The 27,790-nt window shown below is 42.4% G+C and overlaps 3 protein-coding genes across 3 annotated transcripts; all 3 read left to right on the forward strand.

The window, feature by feature from the left end:
• Positions 1-309: 309 nt before the first annotated feature.
• Positions 310-26,802, forward strand: LOC306967588 (trace amine-associated receptor 13c-like; the record flags this gene model as incomplete). Its single annotated transcript, XM_079562670.1, has 2 exons — positions 310-482; positions 25,986-26,802. The coding sequence occupies 2 exons, from the start codon at positions 310-312 to the stop codon at positions 26,800-26,802; spliced, it is 990 nt and encodes a 329-aa protein (XP_079418796.1).
• LOC306968293 (trace amine-associated receptor 13c-like) lies at positions 17,936-19,035 on the forward strand (the record flags this gene model as incomplete). Its single annotated transcript, XM_079563635.1, has 2 exons — positions 17,936-18,102; positions 18,219-19,035. 2 exons carry the CDS (start codon positions 17,936-17,938, stop codon positions 19,033-19,035), a joined length of 984 nt encoding a protein of 327 aa, XP_079419761.1.
• Positions 21,662-22,886, forward strand: LOC306968294 (trace amine-associated receptor 13c-like; the record flags this gene model as incomplete). The annotated part of the gene is made up of 2 exons (XM_079563636.1): positions 21,662-21,828; positions 22,076-22,886. 2 exons carry the CDS (start codon positions 21,662-21,664, stop codon positions 22,884-22,886), a joined length of 978 nt encoding a protein of 325 aa, XP_079419762.1.
• Positions 26,803-27,790: the final 988 nt, after the last annotated feature.

Here is a 27,790-nt window from a genome sequence, read left to right on the forward strand (position 1 = left end):
TCATATTGCCAATCTTCTGCCATTCCACTGTTAAATTCATATTTTTGTGGCTCCCACAAATAAAATGTATTAATCTTATTAGCCTACTTACAAAGATGGTGTTGTTCCTGATTGTTTGCAGTGCACAGTACATGCCTTTTCCACTGTCACTCACCTCAAAGTAACCTCTGGGCCTTGATAGTTTGAATGTAAACTCATTTACATAGCCACAAATGACAGGTGACGTCAGAAAGTCTCGCATATAAGGTCCTGTGAAGTGGACCGTTTCCCTCAGAGCCCCAGAGCTCTGCCTTTCCTCCCTAACTCATCATGACGGACATCCTGGATAAAGACGACTTCTGCTACCCCCAGCTTAACTCCTCCTGCAGGGTGCCCACTCATCCTTATGTGGAGGCTATGCTCATCTATGTGCTGCTCTCTTGTATCTCTCTGATCACTGTGGCTCTAAACCTGCTCGTCATCATCTCCATCTCTCATTTCAGGTCAAGCTTTAACATGGCTGTCAATGTGAAGTAAGAAAATATTTAGGGACAACCTCGGAGTTTTACAGTTCAGGCAGTGCGTACACACTCTTGTGTAGGTGTTTATTTTGTGTGTGCTCTTGTACCAACCAACACCGCAGCATTACAATGTCAATTGCAGCTACTTTTCTCTTGACACAAAACACTGTGTTGTTTGTCTCTATGTGCTCTAATATTGATGATTCACTAATAGTTCACTTAAGATGAAAAACAGATGGGATGGTGACCAATGCTGTTGAATATCCTGTTTGTAAGGAAATGTATTCATGTTCCTTTAGTTCATTTCACAAAGAGCATTTATATTTCGAATCCCTTTTTTTCATAATGGATTACTATCTCTTCATCAATGGATTGCATATACTTGTAGCTCTGTTGTTACATGTTTAGTGACTTAGTCCTATGTTTTGTCTCCAGGCAGCTCCACACCCGCACCAACCTCCTCCTCCTGTCCTTGGCTGTCACCGATCTCTTAGTGGGGCTCCTCTTGATGCCTGTCGAAATCATCTACATTGAGACTTGCTGGAATCTGGGCGATGTCGCGTGCATTGTGTACTACATTGCTGACTATGTCATTACCTCTGCCTCCGTGGGCAACATGGTGCTCATATCCATTGACCGTTACATTGCCATATGTGACCCCCTAAACTACCAAACCAAAGTCACCATGATAAGAGCAAAGTTATGTGTTTTATTGTGCTGGTTCTTCTCCGTCGTTTATAGGATTGCCATATTTCACGACCAGATAGAGCATCTGGGTCTGTCCAACTCATGTGTGGGCGAATGTGTGGTTGTCATCAATTACATATCAGGAGCGATTGATCTTGTGTGCACTTTTATTATCCCTATCCTTATAATTGTTATATTATATTTGAGGGTATTTGTGGTGGCAATGTCGCAAGCCCGTGCAATGCGCGCCCAAGTTTCAGCACCCATGCCACAGATACAATCTATGAGTACAAAGAAGGAACTCAAAGCAGCTAAAACATTAGGTATAGTTGTTGTGGTGTTTCTATGTTGTTTTTGTCCCTATTACGCTCCGAGTCTAGTGGGTGAGGACACAGCAGTGGATGCCTCATCAGTTGACGTTGAGATTTGGTTGGCTCACTTTAACTCGTGTCTTAATCCAATCATCTATGTCTTTTTCTATCCATGGTTCAGGAAGTCAATCAAACACATATTAACAATGCAGATACTGAAGCCTGGATCTAGAGACTGGGCAATTTCTGACCATATGTGAATGTTTATATGATGCAATGTTGAAATATTGCACACCTTACACAAGGACCCATTGAGAAGATTATACATTATTTACCACTTACATAAACTAAAATGACAAAAATAGCAATTAAAAAATGAATAAAAAATTAAAGATCACTGTATTTAAATGTTTTAAAAATGTATAATTACATCACATTGCATTAACAGTAATAAAACAAGTTAGTTATTAAAGGAATAACAAAAAAACAAAAACACTTTTCACTCAAGACGACAATAAAGCATGAAATGAGGTGAAGAGAGGGAGAAGCATGTGTGGCATAGCACACTGTAGCACTGTAGCCTTACTAATAAAACCTTGTTTTTACATGTATGTGATATGACAATTGTAAATAATTGAAATGTTCAATAAAAATTAGAAACTTTAAATCTTTGCATACTGTTTCTTCTTGGAGAGGGGGGTATAGCCCTTAGTCTAAGACATAGTTGCATTTGCACCTTAAAGGTGCATTATGTAACTTTTTATGTGGAAAAAAAAGTTTATATTTGTGCGTATTTGACTTTGTAGTGACCCAACGGCTGTATGACAGGTCAAAATGAGGGGCCATTTCCTATCAATCCCAGTGGCCTCTAACGCTCAAGGATCACCTGTCTTGTGGAGGGTCCATCAGCAATGAAAACCTTCCAAACAATTGATCCTGGAGCATCCTACAGAATTTTTTTTTTTTTTCTAAGTGACAGAACTAAAAATGGGCAATATTACTACACAATTAATTCAATTAATAAATAGTCTAATAATATTATACTTGATGAATCTCAGTGAAGCAGGTGAGCAAGAGTCTTTCAGTCTTTCAGTGGAGGAGCAACTGATGTCAAGGAGTTAAAGCAGGCCAGGAAAGATTATCATATGTGAAGGCATGAGATTAGAGATGCAGGACTCCAGAATACTCCCAGATTCTTTGCTTTAGTGATAAAGGTTGAGAAAAGGGGTCAGTCACAAGGTCGTCACTGCCAAACTCTGATTGGCAGTGACAGGTACTGTATGCTCAATTTCATACCTATATTTATGTAACCACGGGGCTAGGCTAGGGGTTCCCCATTTAAACAAACCCAATGCCCGAGGTAAGTCTGGTAACAAAAGGAACCAAAGCAGAGGTAGTAAAAATATATTTTTTTTATTGATTGACTGCGGAATTCTTCCGCAGTCAATTATTGGTTTTCATGTTCTTTATTGATTGACTGCGGAATTCTTCCGCAGTCAATTATTGGTTTTCATGTTCTTTATTATTATTCCTCTTCCATCTTTTTCCCGATTTTCTAGAGCTTTCAGCACTTTCATGCTTTGTGCAATTTATGCAAGTTATGCATCAAAATGTTCCGCATGTTGAGGAGAAGGGTGCTATTACTTTTGGGACTTCTACAATTTACGTTTTTTCCGCAATCGGCCAAAATGTCGGAGATTTTTCCCATTGACTTATAATGGGGCTGCCGCAAATCCATGCTTTTCTGCACTTTTTTCTGCATTTTCTGCAATTTCTGCACTTTGTGCATGTTCAGCTTATGCAACTTGTGGGTTTTGAGAAAAAATTGGCCTTCTGCAGATTTCCAGTTTTTTTATACAGGAGTTTGACATTTTTGCATTGGTGTGTATGGGGGAATCCAGCCAATGGGGAGACTCCAGGACTTTTAGCCATTTGTGCAGCTTCTGCCAATCAAGCACTGAGGCCATTTCAACAGTTTGACCAGTTTATGGAATATAAAAGTTTATGCAATATTAATAATTTATGCAAAGTAACCACTTTATGGGATTTAACCAGTTTATGCATTTTAAAGCGTTTATGCAATTTACATAATTTATGCAAATTAACCCATTCATGCATTTTACAACTTAATGCAGTTTATACAGTTTATGCAACATGACATTTTATGCATTTTACCAGTTTATGCAAATTTGATTATGCAATTTGAAGAGTTTATGCAATTTCTGCATTCGCTTCCCGCATTTCCGCAGTCAATCGCAATGGCGCAGCATTGCATTTCTAGTTGTTTGACTGCGGAATTCTTCCGCAGTCAATTATTGGTTTTCATGTTCTTTATTATTATTCCTCTTCCATCTTTTTCCCGGTTTTCTAGAGCTTTCAGCACCTTCATGCTTTGTGCAATTTATGCAAGTTATGCATCAAAATGTTCCGCATGTTGAGGAGAAGGGTGCTATTACTTTTGGGACTTCTGCAACTTATGGTTTTTCCGCAATTGGCCGAAATGTCGGAGATTTTTCCCATTGACTTATAATGGGGCTGCCGCAAATCCATGCTTTTCTGCACTTTTTTCTGCATTTTCTGCAATTTCTGCACTTTGTGCATGTTCAGCTTCTGCAACTTGTGGGTTTTGAGAAAAAATTGTCCTTCTGCAGTTTTCCATTTTTTTTATACAGGAGTTTGGAATTTTTGCATTGGTGTGTATGGGGGGAATCCAGCCAATGGGGAGACTCCAGGACTTTCAGCCATTTGTGCAGCTTCTGCCAATCAAGCACTGAGGCCATTTCAACAGTTTGACCAGTTTATGGAATTTAAAAAGTTTATGCAACATTAACAATTTATGCAAAGTAACCACTTTATGGGATTTAACCAGTTCATGCATTTTAAAGCGTTTATGCAACTTAAGAGTTTATGCCATTTAGGAATCATGGATTATAAAGAGTTTATGCAATTTACACAATTTATGCAAATTAACCCATTCATGCATTTTACCACTTTATGCAGTTTATACAGTTTATGCAACATGACATTTTATGCATTTTACCAGTTTATGCAAATTAGATTATGCAAATTATGCACTTTATGCAATTTGAACAGTTTATGCAATTTCTGCATTTGCTTCCCGCAATTCCGCAGTCAATCGCAATGGCGCAGCCATTGCATTTCTAGTTCCTCTTCCATCTTTTTCCCGATTTTCTAGAGCTTTCAGCACCTTCATGCTTTATGCAATTTATGCAAGTTATGCATCAAAACGTTCCGCATGTTGAGGAGAAGGGTGCTATTACTTTTGGGACTTCTGCAATTTACGTTTTTTCCGCAATCGGCCAAAATGTCGGAGATTTTTCCCATTGACTTATAATGGGGCTGCCGCAAATCCATGCTTTTCTGCACTTTTTTCTGCATTTTATGCAATTTCTGCACTTTGTGCATGTTCAGCTTCTGCAACTTGTGGGTTTTGAGAAAAAATTGGCCTTCTGCAGTTTTCCAGTTTTTTTATACGAGAGTTTGACATTTTTGCATTGGTGTGTATGTGCGAATCCAGCCAATGGGGAGACTCCAGGACTTTTAGCCATTTGTGCAGCTTCTGCCAATCAAGCACTGAGGCCATTTCAACAGTTTGACCAGTTTATGGAATATAAAGGTTTATGCAACATTAAGAATTTATGCAAATTAACCAGTTTATGCATTTTAAACCGTTTATGCAACTTAAGAGTTTATGCCATTTAGGATTTATGAATTTTAAAGAGTTTGTGCAATTTACATAATTTATGCAAATTAACCCATTCATGCATTTTACCACTTTATGCAGTTTATACAGTTTATGCAACATGACATTTTATGATTTTACCAGTTTATGCAAATTAGATTGAAGAATTATAAAATATATACACGGTTTTATACTGTTTTTTTACTCTTATTACTGTTTAGCTTAATTTAACAAAATGTATGCGAAGTATTCTCAGTTCTCTGTTACAGCGGAAAAGTACCAGAACACCAAAGTGTGTGAGCACAGAACCCCCGTGCCCCATAAAGAGATAAACAACTGCCTTTCTCCAGAAGGATCTTATCAGTTGCAACATTCCATTGAAGACATAAAATTGGGGGTCGCGGGGCGGAACTACGTGACCAGCAGAAGCACTGGAGCCAATGGAACCAATGAGATTTAGTTTTAGGCTCATGAATATTCCAATGTTTAATGTGATACAAATACTCTGCTTCCTTAGTAAAAATCCAGTCTCCTATGGCAATGGACAGCTGGTAGACTCGATGTTAGGGAACTAGGGAAGCAGAGCTCTGTATTAGATGACCTGTTAGGGAAATAAACCTTTGTGATTTAATCATCTGAATCCTGGGTCATCTGTGCTGGTATGTGTTATTAGCTGGTAGTGTAGCGTTGTTTGTCAATAACTCTTCTTCCAGTGTTGAACACGTTTGGTGTTGTCCGACGTTTGGGTAATTAATTAGGAAGTGGACAACACAGGAGAAGGAGTGAAAAACTCCAAACTCAACAAGATTATGCAAATTAAGCAATTTATGCACTTTGAACAGTTTATGCAATTTCTGCATTCGCTTCCTGCAATTCCGCAGTCAATCGCAATGGCGCAGCCATCTTTTTCCCGATTTTCTAGAGCTTTCAGCACCTTCATGCTTTGTGCAATTTATGCAAGTTATGCATCAAAATGTTCCGAATGTTGAGGAGAAGGGTGCTATTACTTTTGGGACTTCTGCAATTTATGGTTTTTCCGCAATCGGCCAAAATGTCGGAGATTTTTCCCATTGACTTATAATGGGGCTGCCGCAAATGCATGCTTTTCTGCACTTTTTTCTGCATTTTATGCAATTTCTGCACTTTGTGCATGTTCAGCTTCTGCAACTTGTGGGTTTTGAGAAAAAATTGGCCTTCTGCAGTTTTCCAGTTTTTTTATACGAGAGTTTGAAATTTTTGCATTGGTGTGTATGTGCGAATCCAGCCAATGGGGAGACTCCAGGCCTTTCAGCCATTTGTGCAGCTTCTGCCAATCAAGCACTGAGGCCATTTCAACAGTTTGACCAGTTTATGGAATATAAAAGTTTATGCAACATTAATAATTTATGCAAATTAACCACTTTATGGAATTTAACCACTTTATGCATTTTAAACCGCTTATGCAACTTAAGAGTTTATGCCATTTAGGATTTATGAATTTTAAAGAGTTAAAGAGTTTTAAAGAGAGCAATTTACATAATTTATGCAAAATAACCCATTCATGCATTTTACCACTTTATGCAGTTTATACAGTTTATGCAACATGACATTTTATGCATTTTACCAGTTTATGCAAATTAGATTATGCAAATTAAGCATTACCTCCTTGCTCCTGCGATAGTACCGCTCCCAGTCCACAGTGGCTCGCATCTACTTCAACAATAAATGGCAGAGAGAAGTCAGCAAAAGCTAAGGTGGGCGCACTCACAAGGCGGGACTTCAGCTCTTGGAAGCTCCCCTCACATTCCTCCGACCAGGCGTCATGCAAGCGAATTCTTCTTCCTCTATGGTTGTTGGGACCACACAGCTCTGCAACTAGCCGGTGAAGGGGGGAGGCCAGCTTGGAAAACCCCTCCACGAACCTTCGGTAGTAGCTGGAAAAGCCAAGGAAGGACCGCAGCTCAGAGACAGTTTCAGGACGGGGCCAGTTGGACACGGCAGAAACCTTCCCAGGATCAGTGGACACTCCCTCTTCCGAAATACGATGTCCCAAATATTGCACCTCCTGTTTGAAAAACTCACATTTCTCCAATTTCACCTTGAGTCCCTCTTGCTGCAGACGGTTCAGCACAACCTCCAGACGCATTAAGTGTTCATCAACAGTTGATGAGAAAACAACAATATCATCCAAATAAAGTAAAAGTAACTGGCCGTGCTGGGCGCCAAACATTCGCTCCATGAGCCTCTAAGTCCCCGGCGCATTACATAACCCAAAGGGCATTCGGTTGAATTCGAATAACCCAAAGGGGGTGCAGAAAGCAGTCTTTTGTTTGTCGCCTTCTGCAACTGGTACCTGATTGTAGCCACAGGCCAAGTCCATGGTGGTAAACCACCGGGCTCCAGACAACGAGTCCAGGGACTCCTCAATTCGGGGCAGTGGAAATGCATCTTTTCTGGTTTTCTTATTTAGTTGCCGATAGTCCACACAGAGGCGCAAGCTGCCATCCTTTTTGCGTACGATGACAATGGGGGAGGCGTAGGGGCTACTCCTCTCTCGGATTACCTGGGCGTCTAAAAGTTGGTTTATGTGGGCCTTAACCGACTCATACTCTGATGGAGGAATACGTCTATAGCGCTGACGCACCGGAACATTATCCAAAAGAGGGATTTCGTGAGAAATAAGCCCAGAACAACCTAGGTCGCCTTCGAACGCGGAAAATACTGACACATATTTAAGTAGCAGTGCCCTGACCTTTGGCTGCTCAGCCTCCGTTAACATGGAAAGATCAAGCCCCAATATTTTCTCCCGCACCGAACCCTCTTTCGCTGTGTGAGACCGAACTGTAGCAACAGTAGATTCACGCTCACCGGGAACTTCATGCAATCCCGACGGTAGACTAACTACCTCAACAGGGGACACCAGGGCCAAGGGACAGCGAGACTTTAAAGTTACAGTGGACATTCCGACATTAGTCACCGGTACATAAACAGTCCCTCTAACAACATTAACTAGGGTGGGCGACACCAACAGCCCGGGAGGCAGACTAAACCCATACCCCAGGGGTTCCGCAAGGGTAGCAACCGTAGACCCATCTAACACAGAGCAAGTCGCGGCAACAAATTTTGTAGTTCCGGCAGGGATAGCGATAGGCCTCCGATCCCGAACCTTTGCTAAACCACTTCGAATTGAGCCATCCTGCACCGTGACCTGTTGGCACAACTGAAGAGCAGGTAACCAAGAGGTGGGGACTCCTAACCCAAGGGTAAGGTCAAACAAATCAGGGCCGTACTGGTGATGAAGCTGCTGGTAATATGCTTTTATGACATTCATGCCAATAATACCTGGCACAGAATTAGCGCTATCCTGTCCTGGGGGGTCTTTTACAACCAAGATTCCTCTTCTAGAGACCACTCTCCCACCCACTTCTACATCAGGCTCAAGATAACCCAGGTAGGGGATAGCTAACCCATTAGCAGCCCTCAACTCAAGCCAATTACATGACTTTAATTTAGCCTGAAAATGTTGCCTGAAGAAGGACTCTGAAATGGTTGAAACCATTGACCCAGTATCTAGGATACACTGAACAGGAACCCCAGCCAATTTGACTGTAACCTGGGGACAAGGGGCTATTAAATGCTCCACTTCTACATCTACCACTGGGACTGATGAGCCTAACCCACCCCCTCCTAATGTCTGGCTCCGGACAGTAGGGGGTGCTAGTTTTCCGTCTGCTGAAGGCTAGTGGGGGCTGCAGCCGGAGAGGAATAAACAGGAGGGGGCCTAGAACGAAAAGGGGCATTACAGTATCGAGCTATATGGCCTGACTGCTGACAGCGATGACAAATAACACTAATGGGACCCGAAGAAGTCGGTAGAGGCGATTTTACAGCAGTAAGGGCCTGAGTAATCTCTGCAAGTTGTTCTTGTTGCTTCTGAACTAAAGCAGTAAGAGCGGCCAGTTGCGCAACAGTATCGGCAGTAGAGGGGCCCTGTGGTGGCATTTTAGCGCTTTGAGTCGCACACAAGGATGGCACCGAATGGAAATTTGCCCTACTATCAATAACACCCCCTTCACGTTCGCACTTAATGGCCTCTGACCGGACATCAAGTAGCGTATGGTTTGGATTTTCCCGGACTAAGCGCTTGAGCTCTCGCCGTAAACTAGGGTTATTGACATTTTCAACAAACTGATCGCGCAACAATGTTGGTGAATTGGTCATTCTATGGGGAGCATTGGCAACCACTTTTTCCATTAGACAAAACAGTGCATGTGAAAATTCTTGTAAAGTTTCCCCCTCTAACTGTCTTCTAGAAAAAAAGTCTTCTTGCAACAAGATATAAGGCTTCTGACACCCGTATAGCTCTTTTAGAATTTTGAAAACAGTCTCAGGGTTCTCACGTTCTCCAACAGTTCTGTACTTGATCTCATCCCGCGCTTCACCCTCCAAATGATCAAAAATAAACCCAGGCTGATCAGCCAGTCCAACATGCCTGACACGCATGCTTGCACGAATCTCCTCAACCCACTCATCAATCCCGATACCGTGATTTCCTCGGAACATGGGGCACTTTCTTTCTCGTGGTAGGTAGATGATCCGGTCCGTAGTTCCCGTGTTTTCTGCTCCTCTTTGACTAGGCCCTGCCTGGGCGACATCCCGCTCCTGTTGTAGTTGGTCCCGCTCGGTCTCCAACTCGCGGATCCGGTCCCGGAGCTGCTGTAGTTCTTCCGCCATGGTTAGTAGAATGGACGTCGGTAGCCGAAGGTCTCGGACCCCGTCCCACGGCGTGCCAGCTGCTGCTCAATTAAGCTCCGAATTTTATAAAGTTTAACCAGAACTTCTAAATTGCTATAACGCAAACTACAAGCACCAAAACAGCTCTTCTAAAAATTAAAACTACACTCTGCTTGGTTCACCAGATCCTGCCGAACAAACGCCAATTTGTAGCCACTGGGCTAGGCTAGGGGTTCCCCATTTAAACAAACCCAATGCCCGAGGTAAGTCTGGTAACAAAAGGAACCAAAGCAGAGGTAGTAAAAATATATATTTTTTATTTTACATTGTAGTTCAATTTTATTAAAGCTGCTTAAAACATAACCCTCCCATAACCAAAACCAAACACTTAAAACATAGCTAAAGTAAATGGGGAATTTAAACCAAATAGAAAATATTCACAAAAACAAACTAAATGTTAATAAACCAACTCAAACAAAAGAAAAACGTTAATAGGAAACAAACGCAAACAAATCCCCCATTAACCAGCTAAGGTGCTGTAGTGCTTTAAGTGCTTTGAGTTACAGGATTATTTGTCGGTAAAATTCGTTTGTTTGGCAAATTCGGAGCTTAAATTGAGTAGCGTGGATATAGCTGAAATACATAGAAAAACGTCAGTTTACTGTCAATTGGCCAAACCTAGGCTGTAAGACGGACACATTTACCTTAGGCAGACAGGAGGAACACAAACAGGGGGCTCAGGGCACCTCCGAGGAGCAGCATCAGCCCAGCAAACTCCACAAAATAAACCCTAGCCAAACAGTTTAAATTAAACCAGTGCACAGACATAGTTTTAAAATACACAAGGTGGAAAGGTTACTCACGAGAAGAGCGCCCACACGCCAGCATACCAGCCCCGACACTAAACAACTCAAGCGCACACCTTTTTGTAATCGCGCAATCAGTTGCGCGGGCGGAGAGTGGCGGTGCGTTCACGGGCAGATAGGAACTTTGAAACTCGCAGTAAAACAATATTTAACCACCTGGTTACATTTAATATACAGCTGGTGGTCTGGTGGTTGGGGCTGCTGCCATATACGTTGAGCACTATTCCACCTTCAGCATCGTGGGATCGTTGTCAAGTGCGACAAGTTTATCTTCCTGCTCTTCGTCCTCTTTCACCCTGAGCTGTCCTGTCTGGTATAAACCTATGGGCCAAAAGTCCTAAAATGCCTTAACTCACTGATGTTGCCATTATAAACTACCAGGGGCATGGTCCCACTTGGAGACCACCAATATGCCTCTACTAATATATATGAATATGTATGATGCCAGTAGCTACTTCAGTCCCTCTTTCACATGCAGACACTACTCAGTTCAATGCCTGGTCAACCCAGTGTGGTGAGCTTTTCGACTGCCAAGGCCATGCCGGGCCAAACCGGTCTTACCAGGTATAAGTTTTGGGACCGACCTCTGGCTGTGGCCAAAGCGCGCTAACCTGTGTCTGATGTGACGTGAACAGACTGCTGGTCTCTGATTGGTAACCGTAGCACTCCAAAGTGTGACTCAAACCTCTTCATGAAGTTTGCAGACGACACAACGGTGGTGGGTCTCATCATCAACAGAGACGAGTCAAACTACAGGAGAGAGATGTTGCACACAGAGCAATCTCTCTCTCTAAATGTGGAGAAGACAAAGGAGATTGTTGTGGACTTTCGAAGAGTGTGGGTCCAGCATGCTCCTCTAACTATCAACGTTGCTGCTGCAGTGGTTGCATTTCTTGAGCCGTGGCATTACCTCAGCCTGTACCTCAAATTCAAAGTGCTCTGTCAGAGATTTCTGCCTGGATTAAGGACAAAGGCTGTTGGAGCAGTGGCAGGAACCAGACAGTGTGCAAGCAACAACACCTGACCATGCTCCACAAAGTATTATCAGGTTCAGCACAGAGACCCAAATGCGTGGCTCAAAATCTTTTATTGACGTGGTCAAAAACAATGAAGTAAACAAAGAATTCCCACAGGAGCTGCACAAGGACAAAGAAACAGAAGTGTCAAAAAACTTAAAACATACGAGAACAAAATGACATGATTACCTGCACAAGGACAAAGACAATCTGACAAAGACAAAGGGGAAGACTCAGACAATATATACTAAAGGGGCGGGGAGGGCAAAGACAACAGGTGTAACACATTAGGGGAGAGGCAGGTAATCACACAGGCGGGGAAACAGGGAAGGGCAGGAAGGAAGTCTGAAACGAGAAACAAAAGGTAAGATTTCAAAATAAAACAGAATGTCTAAATAACACAAAACAAGAACTTAAACACCAGACATGACAGTACCCCCCCTCCTACGGCCGACTCCCGATGGCCCAGGCTGCATAGGGTTGTCCACATGGAAATCCCGTATAAGGTCAGGGTCCAGAATATTTTTAGCTGAAACCCAGCACCTCTCCTCAGGACCGTATCCCTCCCAATCAACGAGATACTGTCGTCCCCGTCCTCGTTGCCTCACAGCTAGCAGTTTCCTGACAGTATTCGTCGGGCCACCATCAACAAACTGGGGGGGAGGCGGAGGCTTGACCTTTGGCACAAGGGGACTTTCCACATACGGCTTGACACAACTTACATGAAATGTCGGGTGAACTCTCAGAGATTTAGGGAGCTTCAAACGTACAGCCACTGGATTCACGACGCGTGAGATGGAAAAGGGACCAATGAATTTCGGCGCCATCTTGCGAGATTCCACCTTCAGCGGAAGGTTCCGAGTAGAGAGCCAGACTCTCTGTCCAATGTGGTAAAAAGGAGCGGGACTGCGACGACGGTCAGCAGCTTTCTTGTAGGACTCAGAATGACGGAGAAGCACTTGACGAGCTCGCAACCAGCTCTGACGACAACGCCCACTAAAGCCATGGCCGAGGGAACTGTAACTTCCTTGTCTAGGGCAGGAAACAATGGCGGCTGAAACCCATATACGCACTCGAATGGGGTGAGGCCTGTAGATAAACAAGGCAGAGTGTTATGGGCATATTCTATCCATACCAGGTGTCTGTTCCATGAAGTTGGACTCTGGGAGGCAATACATCGCAGACCACACTCCAGCTCCTGGTTAAGGCGCTCAGACTGGACTGCGGATGGTAACCAGATGACAAGCTCGCCGTTGCTCCAAGCAAGGTGCAAAACTCCTTCCAGAAGGCGGAGACAAACTGGGGACCCCGGTCAGAAACAACATCCCTGGGAAGACCATGAAGACGAAAAACCTGTGCCAACACTATTTCAGCAGTCTCTTTAGCTGAAGGAAGCTTGGCCAGGGGCACAAAGTGAACCATCTTGGAGAAACCATCAACCACAGTAAGAATCACAGTGTTACCTTCCGAGAGTGGCAAGCCTGTGACGAAATCTAGAGAGATGTCCGACCATGGTCTGTGAGGCACTGGGAGTGGATGTAGCTGGCCAGGTGGAGCATGACGTGGGGTCTTGTTTTGAGCACAAATTGAACATCCAGCCACATACTCCTTTATGTCCCTCTGCATAGTCGGCCACCAAATTCGCTGCTTGACGGCAAACAAAGTCCTCTTCACCCCGGGATGACAGAACATAGGAGAACTGTGGCACCAATGGATGACGCGTGAACGTAGAGAGACAGGTACAAATAGTCGATTAGGGGGGCATCCCGCAGGAATTGGAACTGCAGATTGAGACTTCTTGACCTCCTCCTCAACCTCCCAGACGACAGCGCCAATCAAACATGAAGGAGGCAGAATGGAGGCTGGAACCTTAGGAGCCACCTCGGGCTCAGAGAGTCGTGACAGGGAATCAGGTTTCACATTCTTAGAGCCTGGGCGATAGGATACGGAAAAATTAAATCTACTAAAAAACAAGGCCCACCTGGCTTGACGGGAGTTCAGTCTCTTGGCGCCTCTCAGATACTCCAAGTTCTTGTGGTCCGTCCAAACAAGGAATGGCAGCTCAGCCCCTTCTAACCAATGGCGCCACTCCTCGAGAGCAACCTTCATAGCCAGCAGTTCACGATTCCCAACATCATAATTTCTTTCGGCGGCCGTCAACTTCTTGGACAGGAAAGCACAAGGGTGGAGCCGTCCGTCCCTCCTCGACCTCTGGGACAAAACAGCCCCCACGCCGACCTCAGAAGCATCCACTTCCACCACAAACTGAAGCTGGGGATCTGGCTGCACAAGTACTGGAGCTGTGGTAAAGAGTCTCTGCAACAGCTTGAAGGCATGATCAGCCTGGGATGTCCACTGAAACTTAGTCTTGACAGAAGTGAGGGCATGCAGAGGGGCAGCAACAGTACTAAAGTTTCTTATGAATTTCCTGTAGAAATTTGCAAAACCAAGGAAACGTTGTACCTGCTTGCAAGACTCAGGTGTGGGCCACTCAGCAACAGCCTGTATCTTCACGGGGTCCATTTTGATCTCCCCCTCTGCAATGATGTAGCCCAAAAATGACACAGATCGTACATGGAATTCACATTTCTCAGCTTTGACGAAAAGCTGGTTCTCCAGGAGTCGCTGCAACACTCTCCTGACGTGCTGGACATGGGTGGTCTCATCAGGGGAAAAGATGAGAATATCATCCAGATACACGAAGACAAAAACATTCAACATGTCTCGAAGGACGTCGTTCACCAGAGATTGAAAAACAGCCGGAGCATTAGTTAACCCAAAAGGCATTACTAAGTACTCATAATGTCCTGTGGGGGTGTTAAAGGCTGTTTTCCACTCATCCCCCTCCCTTATCCTGACGAGATGGTAAGCATTACGAAGATCAAGTTTTGTGAAGATCGTAGCTTCTCTCAACAGTTCAAAGGCCGTAGAAATTAAAAGGAAGCGGGTACCTGTTCTTCACAGTGATAGCATTAAGTCCACGATAGTCGATACAGGGCCTTAGCGTCTTGTCTTTCTTTCCAACAAAAAAGAAACCCGCCCCAGCTGGAGAGGAAGACGGACGGATTATCCCAGCAGAGAGTGACTTCTTTATATAATCCTCCATGGTCCGTGTCTCACGTCCCGAGTACAAACGGCCCTTAGGCAGGGTGGAACCCGGCAGAATGTCAATGGCACAGTCATAGGGCCGGTGCGGAGGCAAGGAAGTCGCCTTGGCCTTGTTGAAAACCTCCTTGAGATCCGTATAACAAGGGGGAACACGGGAGAGATCAGGAAAATCAGACTCTGGCTCATCCTTGGACGCAGAGAGAACCGCCTCAGGTGAGTCAAAACACTTTTTATAACACTCCACCCCCCAGGAAGAAACATTCCCTTGTGACCAGTTGATGATCGGACTGTGTAACTCAAGCCATGGGTATCCCAAAATCAGTCTGTGCTGGCAAGAGCTGAACAGATAAAAACTTAAACTTTCAGTGTGCTGATCGGGAAAAGTAATCCTTACCGGCTCTGTATAGTGGGTCACTTGACTTAAGAGACGACCATCCAGGGCACTGGCGGCAAGAGAGTGTTCCAAGGGAATGGTCGCCAAATTAAGTTCACTTGCCAGAGCATGGTCCATAAGGTTAGCATCGGAACTCGAATCAATCAGCACGGGCGTTCTACAGGAAGCAGAAGGAGAGGTGAGTGTAACAAGAGGCGTGGGACGAGAGGGATTAACAGGAATAGTATGGCTCACCAGTGCCCCTCTCTTTACTGATGAGCCTGAGCTTTTGCCGGGCATCTGGCTAAAAAATGGCCAAAGCCCCCACAGTAGTAGCAGCGCCCTTCCCTCATCCGCCTTTCCCGTTCTTCGGGTGTCAAGCGAGTGCGTCCTAGCTGCATCGGCTCGTCTTCTCCCGGATGGGGGATAGGTATTTCAGAAAAATTAGCTGCACCCTGTGCTGGTGAGTAACGCTGCCCCCTGTATTGTTGAGGAGTTTTGCGAAGCTTCTCTTGCTCCCGCTCCATCAGTCTTCTGTCGATCTTGATAGCTAGTGCTATGAGTTCATCCAGAGCCTCAGGTAAGTCAAGGGGGGCCAGCTGATCCTTCACATTGTCATTTAGTCCATTCAGAAATGCGTCAAACAATGCCGTGGGATTCCATCCAACACATTAGGGGAGAGGCAGGTAATCACACAGGCGGGGAAACAGGGAAGGGCAGGAAGGAAGTCTGAAACGAGAAACAAAAGGTAAGATTTCAAAATAAAACGGAATGTCTAAATAACACAAAACAAGAACTTAAACACCAGACATGACAAGTATGTCTCCAAGAAGCTAAGGCGGTGCTAATATTTGCTTCTGCATCTAACACTATCTACTTTGACCATTTGAGTTTTCCGCAAAGAGTCATGCTGAAGATGTCCCTTGTATAATGGTGGGTGTACAGTGCATTTTTTTTTGTCTTATAAGATTTTCAGATGTCACATATGTGGGGATAGTCCAATCGTGAGCTGCACTCGTCTCCACTCTGCGATTGTTCAAAGAGACAATCATAGCTATGATCAAAGTTTTGCCTTAGCAGCTTCAGGCTTCAGAAGGCGTGTGTTTAGCTGAGACAAGTGCTACATGCTAGCAGGGTTTATTATCACAGAGAATCCTGTAAAATGTGTCGTCTGACCCGCTCATGTCCGGCCTTTGTTGCTTGTGACTCTGGCGGCTTGCGGTGTGCGCTGATGTGCTGACGGGACACTGACAGAGATCCTCTCTGCAGCGAGAGGATGGCCCACTCTGCGACTAGCGTTCCAAAATATCAGACACTGCCTGATTTCGGCCGCAGCTCGTCTTTGGTTGAACAACGGCCCTATTTTAAATCTTTGTCCCTGTCTCAATGTATGACCAAAGACCTGCGATTTTCAGCTACGGCCTAAGATTTTTCTCATGACAAGTGATCGTACATCGCAGACGGCCAAAATTGCACAGTGTACACACGCCATAATGCTGGGCACTCGCGAGAAGGTTTTGCTATCTTGCGACCTAATCCAAGAGCCCGAAACCCTGCCTTTGGGTACAGTTCGCCATGAGGTGATTCATGTACAAGGAGCGGCAGTCCCCAGAAATCCAACTGTCAAACACAAAGTCTCTCAAATGCTGAGGAAGTCTCCGCTATCTTTGAGACCCATGTTGCGGGTCCCCACAGGTTGTCCCAGTTGGGGAACTTGTTGAGGGCTGGCTCACACCTTCTGAGGGCATTCTAAAAAGAGCCGAGGGTTGGGAAAGGGTCAGTCAATCTCTGTGGAGGACTACCACGTCGTGAACTAATCCTTTGTCCCAAGTATGTGCCGGTTCAGTTGGTCGGAGGGGCGAATGGGCCCAGGATGTCAGAATCCACTCTCTCCACGGGTGCTCTCATGGTACTGCTGCAGTGGGGTGTGGGAACGAAGAGTAGGGCCTTTCTGAGCACTGCAGGCATCGCACTGGTGCACAAACATCTCCACATCTCGTCTGCACCCCGGCCAGTAGAATCTCTGCTGCTGCTGCAACAGGGTCTTCTTAACACCGAAGTGTCCCGCTAAAAACATACCAGCTGTTTTTGTTTGTTTGTATTTTATATTACAGCTGATCTCCCGTCTTTCCGTGACCTCCCTCCCACTGCTTCCTCTTGCATTCATACCCTGAACTCTATCCAACCCCAATTGCATTGTATTGTGTTCATATTTCTATATCATACATTTTGCTGAACTGTTTGCACCAACACTCATTTGTAGGAGCACTCTCTTACAAATTTGTGTTTTAGGATCACTTGTGGACGTATAGTACATAAGGTACATATTTTTGAGCTAGATTCAAGGTTTACACCATGTATTCCCAGGTTCAAAATGTGTCCTTTCTCTGAAAAAAAAATATGCGTCTTAATTACAGTATAACGGCTTTCCTCCATCTTAAGATTATGACATCTGTGAAGTTAGTAGTAGAATATTAATGCAACCAGTTATGGATATAAAATAAAAAATATATCATTACATATTGCCAAGTTTGGTACAGCTCCAGATGAAGTGTGTAGTTGCTACAGGTGATATACTGGGTGGAGAGTCAGCATCATAACTATAAATAGCATGTGTCACAAATCCTTTTGACCCGACTGCTGTTCGGTGTTATTACAATGGACACACTGGAAACAAAGCTCTGCTTTCCAGTGTACAACAACTCCTGCAAGAAGACCCTACGCCCTGAGCTGGAGGCTACACTAATCTACTGCCTCCTGTCCACCATCACCATACTCTCTGTGGTCCTCAACCTGCTGGTCATCATCTCCATCTACCACTTCAGGCAGAAATACCATTCTCTCTATAGATATTTTGATTTCCAACCGTTGAATACCAGATTTTTTTTTATCCTGGTACAGTAATGTCTAACTAATACTTGCTGTAATTATCTATTTTCAGGCAGCTCCAAACATGCACCAACCTTCTCCTCCTCTCTCTGGCCGTCTCTGACTTTCTTGTCAGTTCAATTCAGATGCCCTTTCAGATCTTCCACTACAGAGGCTGCTGGTTTCTTGGCGACTTGGCATGTGTTGTCTATTACTACTCCGCTTTTCTGGTTGTTAGTGCCTCCGTGGGAAACATGGTGCTTATATCTATAGATCGATACGTGGCCATCTGTGACCCTTTGTTTTACCCAACTAAAATTACAATAAGGCGTGTAAAAGGCTGTATTGGTCTGTGCTGGCTTTTTTCGACAGTTCATGCAAGTTGGATTCTCAGAGAAATGCTCAGGCAACCAGACATGTATAATTCCTGCATTGGGGAGTGCGTACTTGCGGTGAACCATGTTGAAGGGATTGTGGACATTGTGGCTACATTTGTTGCCCCTTTTGCCGTCATCACAGTGTTATATTTGAAAGTGTTTGCGGTTGCCGTGTCTCAGGCGCGCGCCATGCGGTCTCATGTAGGCTCTTTAGCGCTGCAGCGTTCAGGAGCAATGGCAAAGAAATCTGAGCTCAAAGCAGCCAAAACATTGGGAGTGCTTGTCACAGTCTTTATTTTATTTTCCTGCCCATATTATGCGTTTTCAGTCGCAGCGGAGAGTAACCAGATAGGAGCTTCATCCGGAGACGCAGAGTTGTGGCTCATATATTTTAATTCATGCGTGAACCCCATTATCTACACCTTCAGTTATCCGTGGTTTAGGAAGTCCATCAAACGCATTTTAACGCTTCAAATCCTGCAGCCTAACTCCAGAGAAAGCAACATACTATGACCTGACATTTTATCATAGGAGTATGAAACCCAGTGGAACCCAAGGAATGAAAAAAACATATGTGCAAAAATGATCTGTTTTTGAAAGCTGAGGCCCTGTCAAAGTGTGAACCCCCTGTCAAGTAGATTTCCTTAACGAAAATAAAGACAACAAAATATATGCTTTTGCCTGTTATTTGTGATGAGTTTTTCTTTTCTTCAGTGTTCATTTAGTTTTGTTTTTAATTCAAAATATTGTGGGTATAATAGTCCATAAGAAGAATTCAATGCATTAGCTGTTGATCTTACTCGTATCAGGTTTTTGCATCTTAAAGGCTACATCTATAAGATAATATTATATACAATTTTAAATGGTCACATAGAAATCTAAGGTTGGTACACGGTAAAATCGTAGAAAGGAAAAAGGAGCAAGGAAGGAGAAATCAAATTCACCACAACTAGCAAACTTTGTCAGGAAACTTTTCAGAATTTCTAGCCTCTTGAAAGAAAAACTATATACGTGGCTGTTGGCATTTACGACCAAACATAGCAAATTATGAATGTTGTAAACCCATTAAAATCACTGGAATCATTGTACACAAGTTCTTTCAAGGTTCATGACAAGAAATCTCGGCTATGGACGTATTATATGAAAAGAATAGATACTGTACATTCAAATTTCTGCCTGTTTTTCAAGATAATTGATGGTACAAATGCACAAATGTATTTCACTGAGCTGAGTGTTGCGAGTGTAGGATTGTAAAACACACAATGTCAAGTGTGGAAATCAGAGTTTAGTTCGTTTTTTTTTTTTAAACAAACCTGCCCTCGCAGTATATAATTGTACTGTAATTGGGGTGTGAGAGTGTTTGCAAATGAATGCTTATGAATGAAACATGTAGTGATTTAATACTGTTGGGGCAAATGTATGATTGAAATTGATTTTGATTTTTTTTCTTTGTTGATATCAGCCTTCCCCAGGGACTAGAGGTGGAAAGTGCTACAACCTGGTACAGTGCATCCCTCCTACTATTATTGTCCCTGTTCAGAAAAATTAATAAAAAGATAATGAAAAATAATGAATGTGCATAACTGACAGCTCCAGGAGGCCAAATGTGTGTGGCAAAAGGGCACAGATAACCCTCAATGATTTAGATGGTTAAAACTGCAATGCAAGGTAGGGATACTTTATTGTACCTCAAAGGGGAAATCGGTCTTGGGCCTACAGGGCTGTGTTGCATACACTGCAAAAAATAAACAACTAGATTAGTTTAAATGTCTCAATTTGAGCATAACCATTTAAATTTGAGTTGTTTTGATGAGTTAAGCTTTAGTTGGCATTTTCCCTAGATTATTTCACTTGTTCTGAGATGTTTCAGACATTTTGTCTTTATTTGAGAGTCATTTCTTTGCCAATGGGGTAAGAAAATTGGACTTGTCCCATTGGCAGGATTACATTCCTATTTCAAGCAAGATTACTTTAGAACAAGTGTGAAATGTCATCAAACTAGCAGTATTTCAATTGAAGTCATTTGATTGGGTGGACTTTTGGTGTTGAGTTTGCATCTTCTCCCCATGCCTTCATAAATGAACAAAATGTCAGTATTAAAGACCGTGTTTGTGGGGCAATGGCTGGATATTAGCTATGGCTACAATTTGGCTTGGTGAATCGCGTAGCCTATACGTATGTTCCTGGAGTAAGTCCGCTGCTGTGCATTGTGGTGTTCTACACTTTGTATGGATCTCTGTTGTTTAACCCTTACAAACAGTAATCTAAAAATAAAAGAAAACAAATATTCCACAAAGATGGCAGATTGGTTTTCTGATATTACTATATGTTCGTTGCTATAGGCAGTGTTGGGCAAGTTACTTTTAAACTGTAATATATTCTGTATTAGAATACAGCTATAGAAATGCATTATGTTTGTATTACACATTAACTGAGTTACACTACTTTGAGTTACTTTTTTGTTTTGACGACGTTAGCTACAGCAGCTGCACATCTTGTACACCTGTGTCCGTTATTTTGGGAGAGTTTGGCTTTTTTTGTTCATACATTTAAATGCACTTGTAGCTCGAGTTACTTTAATTATGACTAATATATATTCCCGTATTTTGTTTAAGTAATATGTTATATTCCTTAGTTACTGAAAAAAGTAATATATAGTAAATAGTAAAAGTATATCTAGTATAAATATAAGTAAATATATTTTTGTTACTCAATAATTTTGTAATACGTTACCCCCAACACTGGCTGGAGGTGGTTCTGTGAGTTTCAGCTATTGGCGAGCAATTGGGCAGTCAGGTAGGCCTACTGCAGACTTCTACCACGACTACTGCTACTACTTGCATACTACTTACATATTAACAGTAATATTTGAGTAGCTTAGTATTGGGGGCACATTTCAGGGGTTTCAGTATTTCTACTATTTGTTAATTATCTTACCTAACTGTTTTAGTGTTAAGAATTAAATTTTGTCCTCTCTCATTATCATTTGAAAAACAATATTATTAATCCAATGCCAGTATATGAACTAAATAAATAAAGTACGTATTCACATAAACCCACAGGGGGTGCATTGCTTTGGTATAAAAGTGACGTGACATCGGCCTGTCGAGAGCTCTCTTCCTCTCTGGCCACTCACACCATGGAGACACCAGAGGATGAACGGTGCTTCCCACTCATCAACAACTCATGCAAGAAGACCAGGCACTCCGACCCCGAGGCTTCGCTCACCTTCACCGTCCTCTCCACCATCACTGTGCTCACTGTGCTGCTCAACCTGCTGGTCATCATCGCTATCTCCCACTACAGGCAGAGACCAGCCACTCTGCACACGCACTTTCACTCATCAGTGGTCAAAATGGTCATGGATATAGTGATATTATTCTATGTATTGTTTGCAGGTTTATGCTTGTCTTAAATTGAATGATTTCCCAACACGTGTTTGATTAGATTACTGAATATTGATATGGGCCAGTCCTATAACAACTACAGATCTTCACATTTTTATTTTCATCCTGCACAATTGCTTTTCTCTGACACGATGTTTCTCTTCCAGGCAGCTCCACTCATGCACCAACCTCTTGCTCCTTTCTCTGGCCATCTCAGACTTATTGGTGGGTGTTTTGGAGATGCCGGTTGAAATCCTGTTTTACCGCGGCTGCTGGTTTTTGGGCAGCTTCGTGTGCGGCATGTACGGCTTCGTCAGCTTCCTGGTGATCAGCGTCTCCGTGGGCAACATGGTGATGATTTCGATAGACCGCTACATAGCAATCTGTGAGCCTTTGTTTTACCCCACAAAAGTCACCTTAAAACGTGTGCAGGCCTGTATCATCCTGTGCTGGCTCTTTTCGACCGTTCACGCCATCTGGATGTCGCGGGAGTTTATCCAGCAACCGGACATGTATAATTCCTGTTACGGAGAGTGCGTGATACTTTTAGCAAATGAAACAGAAGCGGCGTTTGACCTTGTCGTGACCTTTATCGCACCCATTGGTGTAATAACAGTGTTGTACCTGAGAGTGTTTGCGGCGGCGGTGACTCAAGCGCGAGCGATGCATTCTCAAGTTACATCCAAGTCCGTGCAGTGTTCAAGGGCCAAGAAATCTGAGCTCAAAGCCGCACGGACGCTCGGTGTAGTTATTGTCATGTTCATTATATGCTCCTGTCCGTATTACATATTTACCCTCTTATTAGACAGCGGTCTAACGGATTCGTCTGGGGCTGCAGAGCTCTGGCTCATTTACTTTAATTCCTGTGTAAATCCAATCATCTATGCGTTTTGTTACCCATGGTTTCGGCGGGCGACTAAACACATTTTTACACTTAAGATTCTGCAGCCAGGCTCCAGTGAAATGAACGTACTGTAAAAAGAAATGACATAATGTTTGCGTAATGTTTGTATGCACAGTGAGCATGACATATGTTTTAAGTATGAGTATAAATATTCACCCCCAAATGTATATAAAGAATAAAATCTTAGCATCAATGACAATATTTAGTTTTGCATTCTTGGCCCTTTCTTTCTCTTGAATTACTGTATTACTCCAGGGGTCATTTCTATTTTTTCCCCCTTCCTTTTCTTTTCTCTTTCTTTTTCTGTGTTAATTTTGACAACATATTTTATTTTAGTTTTAGTCTTAGTCTTTTGACTAAAATGTAATTTAATTTTAGTCAAGATTTAGTCCAAAAAAAACTTTTCAATTTTAGTCTAGTTTTAGTCGACTAAAATTGCATGTCAATTTAGTCGACTAAAATTAAGACTAATTTAGTCGACCTATATTTATAATATTCATTATAATCATTTTAAATCGTGGTCCTCGACTTCATAGAGCTGCTTCCACATGAATAAAGCACAAACCTGTTCATTTGACAGTGATTTTACATGATCTGAGGCTCTTTCAGACGGTCAATAGAAGTTTGGATGATTTTAGTCTCTCCTTTTCATTTTTATTTAGTTTTATTTTAGTCGACTAAAATATCTGGACATTTTAGTCATAGTTTTAGTCTCATGAGAAACTTTTAATTTAGTTTTAGTCCAATTTTAGTCGTCAAAAATATCACTTTGACTAAAATTAAGACTAAATATTTTAGTCAACGAAATTAACACTGCTTTCAAAGCAGAAGATCTACGATGAACACGATGTCAGAACAGACCTAAAAAAAAAATTTCTTACAGAAAAAAATAGCAAATTTAGCTTCAGGTCCTGTAGGCAGAATTGGTTTGCAATAGTGAGTTGGCTTGTAGTTAGATACAATTCATAAACTACCTTTACCAATGCTAAAACACAAGAAAATATCAAATCATATTAAATGATAGGATCATAGCTGAGGGCCACATACACAACAAAAAACAAGGAGCATCGCCTTAAGCATCAATCCAAACAGCCCTTGTAATAAAACAAATTATAAAATTATTTATTACACACACACAATACTTATATCAACTGGCTTTAATTAACAGTCAATGTTTTTAAAGCATGTATAGCAGTGAAAATGAGTACAACTTCATAAATCATATAAACTCATTGAATTGCACTTTAACAATTTCACTCTTTGAACAGTTTTTATCGTTATTTGTTGTTCTATCCATTTTGATTTAGGTTTAGTACCTTCGAGGAAGAAGCATAACATTTTATTTACATTTTATTGAGGTAAAATAAGATTGATCATAATCTATATAAGTTCATGAAGGAATGAAAGTAGTTGATTGGAAGTTTAATGATTGTAATGATGATAATGAGTGAGTGATTGGTGCTTGGAGAGGCGTGTGGTGCAGATCATGCTTCCATCAGTCAGCCTCAGGGCAGATGTGGCTAAGGTGATACTTAACCCCTTCCCCCCTGCCGAGCACTTTTCCCCCAGTTTTCCCCAAATCTAAAAGCTTCTCGACTGGAGAGTTTACAGACTGTAGGCCAATATAATGCCTCATTTGAAAGCTAAGACCTACAAACCTTATATAAGCTTCTTCTTTGTTTTTTTTAAATCAAATTTTCATTGTTGAATTTTGTTGCATTTTTTTTTTTCAATTTTTTGTTGCATTTTCTTGCTTTTTTGTGGCATGGTTTGTGTGTAATGTACTTGTGATCAAGCCACAAAAAAGTGACCAAAACATGTCAAAAACTCGGTGAAAACACAACCAAAAAGGACGAAAACGTGACAATAATAACAAAGAAAAAACGTAGATTACTTTTGTGGCTCTTAGCTTTAAAATGAAGCGTTACACTGACCTTTCGGCTGTGGGCCTTTAGATTTGGGTAAAGTCGAAAAGGAGAGAATGTGCTCGGTTAGGGGGGGTTAAGAGTGTATACACTCTTAAAAATGCAGTGTAAAGTTTGAACGTCACCACATTAGTCTGATGTATGATTATAGACAGCCAGTCATTACTCCTGAGCACAACTGACAATGTGTATTTTCAGGGGAATCGTCAAATGATTGGTTCATAACCAGACTGATAATCAGACAAGACAGATTTACCACAAACAATCCACATAATTGTGCACTGCTGAGCATTTCGATTGGCTCAGAGTCACAGCTGATTATGATGGACATGTCTTTGGGCGGCGCGTGATTCTGAATAAATGACACTGATCAGAATGTGTTTGGGGGGGTGATGCCTCTCCTGCTGCTCCTGAAACATGGAAACCACACGTGCAGACGAGCAGCTGTGCTTCCCTCTGTCCAATAACTCCTGCAGGAAGATCCCACGCATCCCCTCAGAGGCCACTGTGGTCTACACTCTGCTGTCGTCTGTCACCGCGGTCACTGTTGTGCTGAACCTGCTCGTCATCGTCAGCATTTACCACTTCAGGCACTGTTTACCCCTCACCTGCTTTTTATGTATTCAACATAATGTTACTGTGTGTTACTACTGCATATAATAGAATGCAAGATTGGTATTTTTTTTGTATAAACTTGATTGGCTTTTTATTGAGGTCTACAAATCATTATCAATGGGGACAAATTGGGAAAATATTTTGCTCATTCCAAATAAAAGTTCAATAGTACTTACTAAAGTGAAATACAAGAGCAGGAATGTGCAATGTTGAGTGTTTTGATTGCATCAACCTCTTACCCTGCACCTTAACTCAGCACATTTTCTCCAGTTGGGCTTTACCCACATTTTTTTTCACATTTTTGAAGCTATTTGTCATGTTTTTGTCATTTTTAAATCGTGTTTTTGTGGCTTTTTTTATTGTGTTATTATTGCTTTCCCCTTTTTTGTTGTTGCTACTTTTTCATCATGTTTTTTTCACTTGTTTGTTGTGTTTTTGTCACTCTTGTCGCTTTTTATGGGTCCCTTTTTCTTCTCCTCGTTTTCCTTGCTCTTTTGAGGATATTGGATGATATGTGCTCGGTTCAGGTGGGGGTTAAGCGGTTAATAACATGACAAAACTCCTTGAATTAAAATGTTCCTTCAAGCTCCAACCACGGTATCATAGAATTAAACACTGCGTGTCTTTTCCCAGGCAGCTCCACACCTCCACCAACTTTCTTCTCCTCTCTCTGGCCATGTCAGACTTCCTGGTCGGGTTCCTGCAGATGCCCTTCCAGATCTTCTATTACCACGGATGTTGGTTCTTGGGCAGCTTTGCGTGCGCCCTCAATAACTTTTCCAGCTTTCTAGTCGTCAGCGCTTCAGTCGGAAATATGGTCCTCATTTCGGTCGATCGGTACATAGCCATTTGTGACCCCATGCTGTACCCCAGCAAAGTCACCATAAAGCGCGTCACAGTGTGTATTTTCCTATGTTGGATATTCTCAGCCGTTCATGCTGGCTGGATATTAAGGGATATACTTGGACAACCGGACATATATAACTCTTGTATTGGCGAGTGTGTGCTCATTGTAAACTACGCAGAGGGAGTTGTGGATCTCGTTGTCACCTTTTTGGCACCTATCGCTGTGATCACATATTTATACATGAGAGTATTTGTAGTAGCTGTATCTCACGCCCGTACAATGCGGTCTCAGATCACCTCCATCACAGTGGGGCCCGTTGCAATAACAGTGCAGAGATCCGAAATGAAAGCGGCGAAAACCCTGGGGTTTCTCGTCATGGTGTTTCTCCTCTGTTCGTGCCCATATTATTGTTTCACAGTGGCGGCGGACAGCAACCTGTTCGGAGCGTCGTCTGGAGAAGCTGAACTCTGGCTCATATATTTGAACTCGTGTATCAACCCTGTCATCTATGTGTTCTGTTACCCTTGGTTCAGGAAGACTGTCAAAATGATCTTCACACTTAAGATATTCAAGTCTGATTCATGTGAAGTGAAGGTGCTGTGAAAACAATCATTACTCATTATACTATTTAAGGTTGTTTTTTTTAACTCCCTTTATTCAGTGTATGGGCTCAGCTCAAGCTCATAATTTAAAGCCACACCGTGTAACATTTTCCCCAATAAATACAACAAAATACAAGCATTTATTTGCATTACACACATATGAAATATATGTTTAAAATACAAACAAATAATCATGAGCGGCTCACCTCTCCTAACACTTTGCTGTAACGCAACTGGGAGTGGGTACGTCTCCAGCTCGTCACCATGGAGATGTTGACTAAAGACAGCCAAAAAGACAACCTATAAGATTTATATAGGTTATATCCTCATCCAAATCCATTCTTTGGTTGCCCTCTGCAAAAATAGCAATTGGTCATTCGGAGCATGTTTTGTATTGCTGGCAAACAGTATAATCCAAAATGCATAACATTTTGGATTATACTGTCATGCTCCTAATGACCAGCTACATTTTTTCATAATGGGTAACCAAAGCATGGATTTGGATCAGGCACTACCCAATAAAGCTCATATTTAGCCGCCTTAGTCAAGAGACGTCTCCATAAACTTCTTTAAAAAATTTTGCACTAAAATCATGATAACTGTACAATGTCCCACTTAGATAGAGACAATGAATGTATTTTGCAGGCAGCAGATGGCAGCATTGTAACAACTACACATCCTGTAATAGGCTCTTCATATCAGGGAAGTTACATCAAGGTAATGAGGAAACAAAATATGGGCTATAGGCATGACTGCAACAGATCCACTCTCTGTCAGACTCATAGTATATGTTTATTTTTTTCACGGCACGCTGATACAGTTAAGTATGCAGGCAAATAAGACAATCATTAAGAAAATTCAACCACTGGCATAGAAAACAGCAATGGGTTATGGAGTTTTTTGTGCTTCAATATCAAACAACATTTTCCATATTTATTATAGGTTGCGTTCATCACACCATTCTTAAGTCATCTTGGTTTATGCTCAGT

This window comes from Gobius niger (assembly GCF_951799975.1).
Source record: "Gobius niger genome assembly, chromosome: 9".
NCBI lineage: Eukaryota > Metazoa > Chordata > Actinopteri > Gobiiformes > Gobiidae > Gobius > Gobius niger.